Source organism: Strongylocentrotus purpuratus, unplaced genomic scaffold (genome assembly GCF_000002235.5).
Source record: "Strongylocentrotus purpuratus isolate Spur 01 unplaced genomic scaffold, Spur_5.0 spur5_scaffold_3, whole genome shotgun sequence".
NCBI classification, from domain to species: Eukaryota; Metazoa; Echinodermata; class Echinoidea; order Camarodonta; family Strongylocentrotidae; genus Strongylocentrotus; species Strongylocentrotus purpuratus.
The window spans coordinates 20,430,764-20,443,923 of record NW_022145609.1 but is presented as its reverse complement, the minus strand read 5'-3'; the positions used below and the strand labels follow the sequence as shown (position 1 = coordinate 20,443,923).

Sequence of the window (13,160 nt, the reverse complement as noted above, 5' to 3'; positions counted from 1 at the left end):
GCAATTTTACCAACAATATCGTGACAGATGGGGGGGGGGGGGGGCGTCGCTTTAGCGATGCCCCTGGTTGTTATCCCGTTATTCTTTTAAAAGAAATGCAATTCCTCATGCTCTCTCTTCTATCGGTGTTTAATTCTCTTTCATTTTTTCCTTTCTATTTAGATCTCTTTTGTTTGTTCTTCTTGCACTTCTTTTTTTTTTGGGGGGGGGGGGGGGCTACACGCCTGGCAAGAGGGACCCCATATTATGCACACTGCATAATTGCCCCCGCCCCTTTCCGTAAAAAACACCTTTTTATAATATCATCCCCCTTTCTTTCTTTTCCCTTCTCATTATTCTTTTTTTCCCTCTTTTCTCTCCTCAGTCTTCCCCTTTCCTCCTTTTCTCTCCTCTCTCTTCCCCTTTCTTCCTTTCCCCCTCCTTTTCTCCTCTCCCCTTTTCTCTCCTCCCTCATTTCTTCTTTCTCTCTTTCCTTTTCTTTCTTTTCCCCTCCTTTTTTCTTTCCCCCTCCTTTTTCTCCTCTCCCCTTTTCTCTCCTCCCTCATTTCTTCTTTCTCTCTTCCCTTTTCTTTCTTTTCCCCCTCCTTTTTCTTTCCCCCTCCTTTTTCTCCTTTTCTCCCTTTTTCTTATTTTTACCGGGGGGGGGGGGGGGACACGTGCCCCCTGTGCCCCCTCCCTGAATCCGCCACTGTAAACTGTGTACGACCGCGCGAACGTAGAAGATATCTTGAAATTGACAATGACAACACACGCAGCCGGGGATTCCCCTTTATTCGCTGCCACCCACATTCGCCATTTTTCCTGCTAGAAATGTGTAGCTGCCACGCCACCTTGCTTCCGGGTTCGATTCAGTGATTAATCTTACTAACTTTGTCTAGTAAAATTCATCTTTCTTCATTTGCAGTAGATTCAGATTTAAATCTGTCGACGACATATGCTGTCTTTGTTAACCTGATCAGACTGAAATGAAGGTTAGTCTAGATTTAGTCCCTTGAAATTTTGGGGTAGCTAGCTAGGGTAGGGCCTAGGCTTGTGTCAACGATTGATGATGATCATGATGCACACCAGCAAGTTGATTCTAGTGGTTACTGCTAAATTGCCAATGCGTAGTGGGCCCGTAGTGGGCCGCGGGAATAGAGTTGTATGGGTATCCAGACAATTAAAAAACATAAAGGCACCACTTTTGCCTTTGGATTTAACAAAATGTATGCAATAAATAATACCAACCCTCCTAAATATTTATTGTTTATAGACTAATATTTTATAACATAGAGTCTAGACCTAGTCTAAGTCTTAAAATATTCTATGAAATGTTGCGTTTAAAGTTTAACTTCTTTACATTACCATTTGAATCGATCAACTGTCCAGATACACAACCTTAACCTCCAGGTAGGGAGGCCAATGCCCAAATCTAACTTTTTAATTACTAATTTGTTTATACTAAAACTAAGATTAAAAGAAAGCATTTACTTTCACTAAGAAAATCCACCCATCTGCCGACTCCATAGGTTCCATCAAATAGGAGATATCCAGCTGGTTTGTAGCCATTTCCTTCTACGCCTTTCCGTACGTAAGAGCCTTGAAACAATTATATTTCATGTCGCAAAGTTACGTTCATAATTAGACAGGCCCGAGGGACAAAGTTCATGATGAAGTTTAAAACTTCGCGCGAAAGTGCAATCACTCAACAGCGGCTAGCCTTGAATCGGTCGCACACGTACACACCTTCTTCTTCTTAGTTGATCCCTCCACCGACACAGGCAAGCCCCGATGCAGGCTGAAGTCCAGCCATCAATGTGCGAACGATTACATCTTCTACTACTACGAGCCGAAGACGATGGTTCAAAAAAGGAAAGAAATATATATAATTCATTGATATTTACCTTAGATGTGTATTCCAATAATTTGATTTCCTCATGAGTATTCCTTATTATCAACGATCGAGAAGTTACGAGGTCCAATTAAAATCCATCTTGCAGCGAACACAATCATAGCGCACATCCATGCATGCAACGTACGTGTACTAATATTTCTCTCACTCTCTCTCTCTCTCTCTCTCCCTTTCGCTATACGTAACATACACACTCACTAACCATGTATCATACAACACACACCTTCAAATCATGGCTTTCATTTCAATTCTCAATTGGAGTATAGACTGCTCACGTAGACTTTTTTTTTTACTGAAATATCTTTTTTAACACTTCTCATACATTACTGCACGACACTCGTATCTAGTGCTGTGAGAATAAGGTACTAGGGTCTATAAATAAGACTACGCTTTGCGCACGATCTGACCGGAGCTCAGATTATGTCGCAATACCCTTTATTTTTGGCGCGAACAATGACGTCACTGTTCACTGTTTTCCTTCTCATTTTGAGATGGATGTAGCTATAGGGCTCAAACCAACGCAAGATTGACAGAAACATCGTACTCTATCTAATTTCGAATGTTCAGTTTGTAAAAATCTGTATTTAAAAAGATATAATCTTTTTTCTTTATATTTTCTAGTTGTTAGAAGTGGCAATTGTGAACATCTGAAATGTTGATCTCTATCAAAAGTTCTTTACTCAAAACGGATCCCATATTTTTAGGGTCTACCTTCTGCCAATGAGAAGGTTTTTAGTGAGCAAACCTCTACGCCCTCTAGGATTTTCTTAGTCGGTGGTGCGAGTGCGTCAAGGTCGTCTGCAACCACAATTATTGGATTAAAAAACGTCAAAATCTGCAAGATTGTCAACAAATGGTGAAAGACTGTTACAGATCCGTGATTATAGGTATGTTGTGAAATGTATAATTGTATTTTCTTTTCATATTTTCTTCAATTTTTATTTTTACATCATTTTTTTCCCTTTGCTAATTTTTTGAAGTGGGCGACGAGCGCACAAATCGTAGGTGTAGAAGCCTTACGCCCGGGCATTGGCCTCCCTACTCCAGGTATTTACACCGGTGTATAGTTGTGCTTTTATTTGGTTACAGTCATTTTGTTTCTTGACATCAATTTGCCGTGGATGACTAGCTCATTTCCTTCAACATTATAACAGGGGCTATAGGACAATTACCTCCCCCCCAGTAAAACTACCCCACCCCCAAGGACTATAACCCCCTCCCCCCTCCTTCCCGGAAATTAGCCCGAAGGACTGCACCACCTCCATAGGACAATACTAGTCCCCAGAAAATTACCCATTAGTCTACCCCTATGGAACGTGAGAGAGTATAAAAAAAAGTATAAGGCATGATCCCTATTATCTTGTTAGGTAAGAACTTATCAAATCCAACTATGAGAAGGAAGATACACAAACTTGAAGTGGAAGCCTGACTGCTGAGAACACAGCATTCTTCCGGAATCTCTGGTAAAGGTAAAGGCCAAGGCTTGTTTAAGATTTAATTAAGATATATAAAAGGGATGGTCGAAAACAAGAAATGCATGACCGAGCACCAGGCTTTTAAAAAAGTATTGTCAAAATCCTCTTGTACCAAGTTTGGGCTGAGCCAATGAATGTGGTTCAAAAGCCATTATGTGTGAGTTATCTCATTCAAAAAACATATGCTCACTTCTTTACATTGACTATTAGGCAGTTGAAAAGAAAAGGTATTAATATCAAGTCAAACTAAAAAAAATTGCTTATTACAAGCAAAAAAGATGTATGATATTCTCTTCTTTATGATGGTTACAATCTTGACTTGTAATCTTTCTTATCTAGTGATACAAAAGGGACAAAGTTTGTCTGGGATGTAATAAATGATTTTGACAACACTTTTTAAAGACCCTGGTGTCCAGTCACCCAAGGCAGAAATATTGTAAATAGGGTATTTTTTCTGACAGAAAACAACTTAGGCCTACTCCTCATCATGAAATAGATTTCAAAGTCAAATTGGTTTATGATGTTCTAATAGTTGGGTACCGGTACACTTTATTTCATACGCACTATATATACCGGTAGTATATTACAAGTCTTTTTTTCTTCAAATACAGTCAAACTATACATCAATGTAAAACTTTTGATACAGTGTGAAAGATGATTTGAATATAATATTGCTTTATTAAGTTATGGCTTGGCAAAGATGCTTATCTCCTGTGGGTCTTTTGCTGCATTTCTTGGAAAATAATTAACTATGATCTGCTCGGTGACCTTAAACTTTATCATCAGGCTATTAGAAATGCATGTAGACCACTACTTGAAACAAAATACAGCTATTAATATGAGGAAAGCAGTAACAAAGGTATTGCAATAGGAAGTTTCTTGTAGTAAACTTCCTAGTAGAGGCTATATCACTTTTAAATTTAACCTTGCCAGAGAGGATACACGCAAAAAAGGAGCATCCATCAACACACCTTGTTACAGAGTATGGCGTGCTTGGCAAGCCATCGCCATCCATGTCTTGTATGTCAATGGGGTCACTTTCCTTTAATATCCAGACTGCTGGATTTATCTTATTCGCCCTCTCCAAGGATCTCTGATACAGTGCTGTGCACGTTAACGCTCATTTCGCGTCGAGGAAGATTGACGATTACAAAGAATCACAAAATAATCTTCTCTGCCCAAATACAGCATTTCTTGGATATGAACCCTGCGAGGCACAGCTTCTTGGCTGCTAGCCAGCCATTCCTCCCAAGAGCGGGGTTCGGGAGGCAGGGGCAAAAAACTTAATGGCGTTAAAAGCCTTCCAAACCTTTAGCTGTTATAAATATAGTGAAATTGAAACTCTCAAGGAGCTTTATTCCATCTGTTTTATTTACATAATGTAGATATTTCTGAATATTGTTTTCAGGTATTGTTGCCAATGTCATATCACCATTTTCCAGAGGACTTCATTTCTGTCAAGTGAGGAGGACATCGTACACCATGGATGGATTCTGCCTTCTCCATCTGCTGCTGATCCTCTTAATGAGATCTGGTGACGTTGAAACCAATCCAGGTCCTAACACTGCAGTAAGGTATGCATATGCACCAGTAGCACCTTCAGGAGTTAACAATGAAGTTGAGTCCTGGGCCCCGTTTCATAAACCTTATAAGCTACTGAAATTGTGGAATTTGGTTGAGAGCAATTTTTCATAGAAATTTAGCGTTTGTGATTGATAACAAGCTTTAGGAAACAGGGACCTAGTTACACGATTGCATTGCGAAAGAAACAATGTGGAAGCGATTCGAAAGGTTGATCATGTAGCACATAAGTGAGGTTTTGGAGTTGTCGAAATGATAATTTTGCCCAGTCTTGCTAAAAGTCACATGTACTGGACACAGATTGTATTTAATGCCAAACTCTGCTTTTTTGGAATAATTATCCTTGTCAGATCAGTACCGCCCTAACCTGCAACTTGGGGCAATATGTTTCAAATATTAATATTACAGGCATTATATTCTGATATCCCAAGGCTATTATATTGCATGCTCGAGCACCTACATGTATGTAACACAAATTGTTGAGAGTCACTCGATAACTTCTCAGCTAATAGGATGTTCTCTAGCTAATATTCCATTGTACCCAATTGATTTATAATTCATTTTACAGTACTGTCAGTGACATGGAATTCCTGAGGCTGGCCAAGGATATCCTTCCATCTTACTATGAGGCTGTAGGGATATCTCTAGGTTTCTCCTATTCTGAGCTACAGAGCATCCTGATACTGAAGTGGAATAACTATCCAAATGCCTTTTTGCACATATTCATGAGATGGAATGTCATGCAGCAACCTCCACACTCAAACAAACGGCAGCTTTTGGCAGACAAACTTCGAGAGATTGACTTGGGTGGCCTATCAGACAGATTACTCAATGAGCCTCTAATTCCAAACATCGCAGGTAAACATCGTAGAAAACCATGCATAAAAGTGAAGTCCTTTTTTAACATAGATAAAGCGTGTGCTGTGTGTTCTATAAATTTGCTACAATTCACAGAAGTGTCAAATTTTATCAGGCCCCCGTGTATGTTTCTATAATTTACTAATTTAACTTTGTTAATCCTAGATATTTTCTAGACATCGATATAGTACAAGTACTTTGGGTGACAGCAGAATTTAATGTGTGTCAGCTTTTTTTATGTGCACATGTTCTACAAACAAATTATATTCTTTTGCATCATTCCATTATGATAACTGTAATTATGCATCCCCCAAAGGAAGGTGGTGCAGGAGAAAATATGTTTTGGGGTTGTTTGACCATCCGTCCGGCTTTTTTGCTATAGCGATATCTCAAGAACCACTTGAGGTATGAACTTCAAACTTGTTGGTACCAAATGTAGTATGTATCACCATAGGAAGATAATCTTGATTAGATATGGGATTAAGTTGTTTATAGAGGTAAATTGTTGAAATGACAGATTTTAGCCTCATGATATGTCAAGAACCACTTGAGCTGTGAACTTCAAACTTGGTGTTATCATGCATCACCAAAGGTTGGAGATGAAGTTATTAGATTTTGGGATAAGTGAGTAAAAGGCCAAAGGCTATGAGGGTCGATCCTATTAAATTAGTTTTTTTTTTTTGGGGGGGGGGGGTTAGCCCCATGTGTCTCAAGAACGGTTTGAGCCATGAATTCAAATTTGATGTTGGTATAAATCCCCATATTGAGACAAACTGATTATATCTCAAGTTAAGAAGGTCAAAATGAAACGCTCATCACCATAACAATAACTACTTTGAGCTATTTTAGTTGAAATTTTTATTTTAAAAATACATATGGTATTCAATTCAATTCAAAATGGTTTATTTCAAATAAAACTTTCATCGCGGCGTTAAGCCGAATTACAAAAGTTTACAAACAAAATTAATAACACATAATGTAATATATAACATAGCTGCACCATTGGGAGACAATTCATCAGATGTTGGATTGTCAGGTCAAAGGTCAAAGGTTGTAAAGATCACTCAACATGTATTTATATATATACATATACATGTGTATATATATATATATATATAGGATTTTTGTTCTCATTATGATATTTAAAGATTGATCCATGCCCTGATCTTAACTGAATTTAGGCAGAGGCATACTAGAGATGCAGTCATATTTGTCTTGATTTTTTTCTTCAAAATAAGATGTGTGATGCTGGGGGAAACTCTGCATTGCTGAAATGTCTTAGGAAAAATTATTCAGGTGATATTCATCTACAAATACATGTATATACACAAATTACTCACAGATTTTAAATGCCCTTAAAATTGAATGAAGTCATATAAATTCAGACAAACATGTATGACTTTGTGTCTTTAAGTACCAGTTGCATCTAGTCGTAGTCGTACTATTAGCCTAAGGCCTTTACAATCCTTTCAGATGTATCAAATATTTGTATGTGTTATCATGTGAATATGGATTATCTATGTATTTTTAGGAGGGCCATCGAGACTGACAGAATCACAGACCAAACCTCCTTCAGCTGAATCTCAGACCAAACCACTTTCTACTGAACTGGTTGAGCAGTGTGCAAATGATTTCAAGTTCAAGTACAGGTCAACTGTTTGTAAGATCAGAGCTGATCCTCTCAATCCAGCTTCCATTGTGCAGTTTAAAGACATGTATACTAATCTCTTCTTACAAGAAGAGCATGGGACAGAGAAGCGAATGCTAGATTACAATGATATCCTTGATCTCAAAGTCAATGGAGAGTTCCCCAAGCGGATCATGGTTCAGGGGGAGGCAGGAGTTGGAAAAACTACATTTTGTGCTAAGATTGCCTGGGACTGGATTGAAGGGAGGTATTTCAGTCACTTTGTGTGGGTCTTGATTGTTCCTCTACGTGAATTTAAGAAGCACACTATTGGCGAGATTGCAAAGTCTTATCTGGCCAAAAACAATCCAGCAACGGTTTCTCAGATGACTGATTATATCCAGTCAAATCCTGACAAGGTATTCATCGCATTTGATGGGCTAGACGAAGTCAGTGGCCTAATCATGAAGACAAAATCTTGCGAATCAGAGCCAAGTGTCACCTCCTCTGGGGCATGCGGAAGCTCATCTGAGACTGTTGATATTGGACTTGTAGATATTCTTTGTTCAGATCAACTTGCCTCTTGCCCAGTCTTGGTGACCACTCGCCCATGGAGAGCAGTAGAGATTAGATCAGATGGTGATCTAATGAAGCTCTACACATTCATTCATGTTGAGGGTTTCAACAGAGAGAATTTGTCAGTTTACATTCACAAATACTTTCCAAAGAATGATGATAAAGCAAATCAGCTTATCCAATTCTTCAGTGATAATGATGTCATATCTGAAAACATGGCCCACTATCCTATATATGTAGCGATGTTGTGTCTTATGTGGAAAGAACGTGACGAACAAAAACTAAAGGAAATGAAATCACTGAAAACTTTTTCTCAGATATTCAAAGCAATGATTGCCTTTCTAAAAGAACATTATGCTCAGAAAGAGGTGAAGAAAGTAGGCAGCCGCTCACTTATTGCCTATTTGAAAAAAATTGATGAGCTCCTTGGACCGATTGCCAAACAAGCCTTAAATGGTCTGCTAGAAAATACCTTGACTTTCGGTGAAGATGATTTCCAAACGTGCCAAGAAATAGAATCCAAGGACACTGCCTGCCGGGTCGGGATTTTGTCTCAGGAGGACAGAATTAATGCTGACATGGATACACATGAGAGGAATTCTCATGTGCAATTGCGAGTCTTCTTCCCTCACAAACTGTTTCAGGAGTACATGGCTGGAGTCCATCTTGCTTCCCTGTATGAATCAGATTGTAATGAATTCAACAGGCTGATTGAGCAAGTAGTGCTGCCAAGGAAGGAGGAGTTTAGGTATCTCCTGTACTTGACTGTGTCACACAACAAAAGTATTGCAACCCATGTAATGGACTCTATGCTTCAGGGACTTAGAATGAATTTTGGGTACATAGATGAAAAGTTACCTTTCATGCCTCAGGGACCACATATGAACAGATGGGCTGCACAGATACAGTTGGGTTTCATTGTTGATGTAGCCTTTGAGAGTCAGGACGCAGATGTAGCAACCTTGGTGAAGGACAGGGTTCTATCAGAGGAGATTAGGCCGAGTATACACGTACATGAAGACATGACAGCACACACTGTAGCAGGTTATGCATTCATTGGACCACATGTGGTAAGTTTGATCATAGCTAGTGCAATAAACAAAATCAGTTCATCCATTTTTGTACAAGTTCTTCTTTTTACTTTGTTTGCATTTTTCTTACAGTACAACAGTGGAATCATGTGATGGTAAAGAATGTGGATACAAAATGCAAAAGTAGTCTGGATAGAGAAAGGGATCTAATTAGGAATAACAAACACTGCGTGCAAAAAAAAAAGTGATTTGGGAGCAGAAGAATTAAGAAACAGAATTCAGAACGAGCAAATGTACAAAGCATTGGCGAGGACCTCAATACAACCTATGTACTGGCACGTGCATGTAATATTGTCAGTGTATCTACCCTGTAGATGAGATAGAATTAGGGGAAAGGGGACTTCACCAATAGTTTGCACATTTTTTTCCCTTCCTAAAAAATATCTCTTGCCTATTTAAAATCCAAATTCATGGTTTATAAATGTTTAACAATGTACAAAGGAATCTATCTGATAGTTGCAACTAGGGCAATCGCATCTCTTAACATACATGTGATAGGCAATGTAGCTCTATAACTTGAGATTGATTTGAGGACTATGGTTACTGTAGATCAGTTCATCTTCACTCTCCCTTGGTGAGACTGAATATATACTTGCTCAAGGGGTATCAAAATGTTACTTCTTTCTTGTAAATGATTAAGGTATGAGTCACCAGATGGTGTGAACATGCAAGAAAAACAAATGGAAGTATTCTCTTTTGCAGTCTGTTCCTAGACCTATACTCTCCTTTTAGTTTGTTTACGGATTCTCTGTTTAGTAATTGGTAAACTATGATGAGTTTTTTCTACTGTTGCAAAAATAAGAATTGGGTATGAAATGTTGTGGCAATAGTTCTTCGGCCTGTGACCTCATAATATCATAGACAAGGTCCAAAGAGTTCAAAATTGTGCAGCTAGAATTGTCTCACGTAAACGTAAACGAGATCACATTACTCCCGTGTTATATGATTTACATTGGTTACCTGTAAGAGATAGAATCAGCTTTAAACTCTTAACAATTGCATATAAATGTAAACACAATGATACTCCCATGTATTTGCAAAATATTATTTCAAGTCATCTACCAACTCGCAACCTCCGTTCATCTTCAAAACATACATTCACACCTTTAGTCACATCCACCAAAACATATGGGCACCGTGCTTTCCAGTATGCCATACCAAAACTATGGAACAATCTTCCAGAGTCTCTAAAATGTTGTCCTTCACTACATCAGTTTAAATCCGACTTAAAAACATATCTGTTTCGATCATGCCAGTCTTAAATTTAAATTTATGTAGTAAACATGTGAATTTTGTAATTGATTTGATAATTGTAATTGCTAAACGGTGAAAGCTCAATATTCTTCATGTCTTTTCTCTCTTCTCTCTCTCTCTCGTATCTAAGCGCATAGAGACAATTTTGTAATATGCGCTATATAAGAATTGAACATTATTATTTATTATTATTAGTACATCTAGGGCAACCGCTCATTTAGCTTATACATTTATATCCCTAACATCCAAGTGAACGTCTATATTCTATATCACATCAGTAACCACTTTGTCATTTTATCCAGGTTAAACTCGAGATTGAGAGAGATTGTGGACCTACTACGTCACTTGATCTGGCAGAGATGATATGCTTTTTGCCATCCTTGAAGATTGTTTATCTTAAAGGTGCATTCCATCATTGTTTTTTTGCAACACTTGCAAGGAAAGGAAAAGAATCAACGGTGAGTAGTTCATCTACAATTGTGATGTACATGGATGTGTGAGTGTATAATTTCTTTTCATTCCATTACCATCTCTTACCTTTTCTAATCTACATATTACTTTTCTTTAATTCCTTTAAATGTCTCATATATGCTGTTTTTTTTGACAGAAGGATATATCAATGGTCTTTTTACTAAGGCAGCAGCAGTGTTAACAAAAGACCTTGAAGTGACTCGGTAACATTGTTGAAGGTTGATGAAAAAATTGCTTAATTTTTGATTTTTGTATAAAATGTTACTTACTATATTCCTTCTTCTGTACTAACCCTCTGCCATACAAATAATCCTGAAACAATTCTCAAACCACGAAGATATCTATGGTTTTCTTTGAAGGCGTCAATGTCCGACACCCTCTAACAGCGATTAACAGTAAATTCTCCCAACCATTTTTGAATTTCCCCAACTGTTTTTCCATGAAAAAAAGACATAAAACAGGCTATAAAAATCCTGTATATATATATAAGAAAACAGAAATGTCTTGAATGGAATGTAGAGCCATTTTATTGCTTTGTGACGATTTACATTCACCTAAAATGTAATGAAATTGTAATAATATAGTTGGGAGAATTAAGGAATCGATCAGATCAGTTTTTCACAATTTGTACCATGAATAATGGTCCGTTTTCACTCAGATTTTCAGATTATCTTTAATTGTACATCTAGCATTGAAGTCACTACCTTAGCACCACTATTTCTCATCTGAACAATGTTACCAAGTCCCTTTAAGTGTATACTAACCATGGAAACCTAGAAGGTTGGTGGGGAGCACCAACAGTTGTATGCTTATACAACTTGAATGCTCTAAAAGAAACTCACATGTAGGAAGATCACAACATACTTAAAGGGGAAGTCCACCCTGATACTTTGTTGGTTTTAATAAAAGCAGAAAAATAAGAGAAACAAATAAGTGAAAGTATGAGCAATATCTGATTAAAGATCCCAGAAGTCGGAGGCGATATAGTAACGCTGCTGTCCGTCCGTGCTTCCTTCCGTCCGTTCGTAACAAATTTGGTTTCCAATCGATAACTTCAGTAATGTTTGACGGATTTTAATGAAATTTGATATGATGGTACATGATATCAAAATACAGGCTAATTTCGATTACGGAGTATTTAGGTCAAAGGTCAAAGGTCATAGCTCATTAAATATGCGAAAAAATACAAATCTGGTTTCCGATCGATAACTTTAGTAATGTTTGACGGATTTTCATGAAATTTGATATGAAGGTACATGGTATCAAGACACAGCCTAAGTTTGATTTCGGAGTATGTAGGTCAAAGGTCATAGCTCATTAAATGTGCGAATCTGGTTTCTGTTCGATAACTTTAGTAAGGTTTGACAGATTTTAATCAAATTTGATATGAAGGTACATGGTATCAAAACACAGCCTCAGTTCAATTTCCGGGTATGTAGGTCAAAGGTCATAGCTCATTAAATATGCCAATCTGGTTTCCAATCGATAACTTAAGTAATGTTTGACGGATTTTAATGAAATTTGATATGTAGGTTCATGGTATCAAAACACAGCCTAAGTTTATTTTTGGAGTATGTAGGTCAGAGGTGAGAGGTCATAGCTCATTAAATGTGCAAAAAACCTAGTTATATATGTGAAAATGTGGTTTATAACTTCCTTGCCTAGTAATATAAGGATGTAGTAACGCTGCCGTCTGTCCTTCCGTCCATCTTTTAGTATCAAATCTGGTTTCCGTTCGATAACTTTGGTAATGTTTGACAGGTTTTATTGAATTTTGATATGAAGGTACATTGTATCAAAACACAGCCAAACTTCGATTTCGGAATATGTAGGTCAAAGGTCAAAGCTCATTAAATATGCGAAAATACCTAATTATATATGCAAAAATGTGGTTTTCATTCAATAACCTAAGTAACGTTGTTAAGTTTGTAAGTCAAAGGTCGAAGGACACAGCTCATTAAATATGCAAAAATTGCTAAATATATGCCATTTGTACCCGGCAAGGGGATGGTAGGCTTTGCGTTGACTTCTTTTAAAGATACTATGTCCCTTTTGCAGCCAACATCAAATTCTGTAGAACTTTGCAGGAATTATGAATATGTCATGTATGTCCTATCTGTGAAATTTAAACGTTAGCAGTGTCCTAATATTCAAATTATGCAAGGAAACCCCGTTTACTTGCTAGACTTTACTGTCAGACACTATTGAGTGACTGACTGGCTTTTTTCTTCTTTGGTTATAACATACATGAAATGAGCTGTAAATGGTACATGAGCATTTGTCTACATCAATAACCCACTTCTTGTAATGGCCAAATTTAAACTGATTAAATCTTT

At 37.6% G+C, this 13,160-nt stretch overlaps 1 protein-coding gene across 1 annotated transcript; it reads left to right on the top strand.

The window, feature by feature from the left end:
• Positions 1–4,512: 4,512 nt before the first annotated feature.
• LOC105444188 lies at positions 4,513–10,853 on the top strand. Its single transcript, XM_030995804.1, has 4 exons — positions 4,513–4,940; positions 5,516–5,805; positions 7,337–9,078; positions 10,656–10,853. Exons 1-4 carry the CDS (start codon positions 4,849–4,851, stop codon positions 10,851–10,853), a joined length of 2,322 nt encoding a protein of 773 aa, XP_030851664.1. The 5' UTR covers positions 4,513–4,848.
• Positions 10,854–13,160: the final 2,307 nt, after the last annotated feature.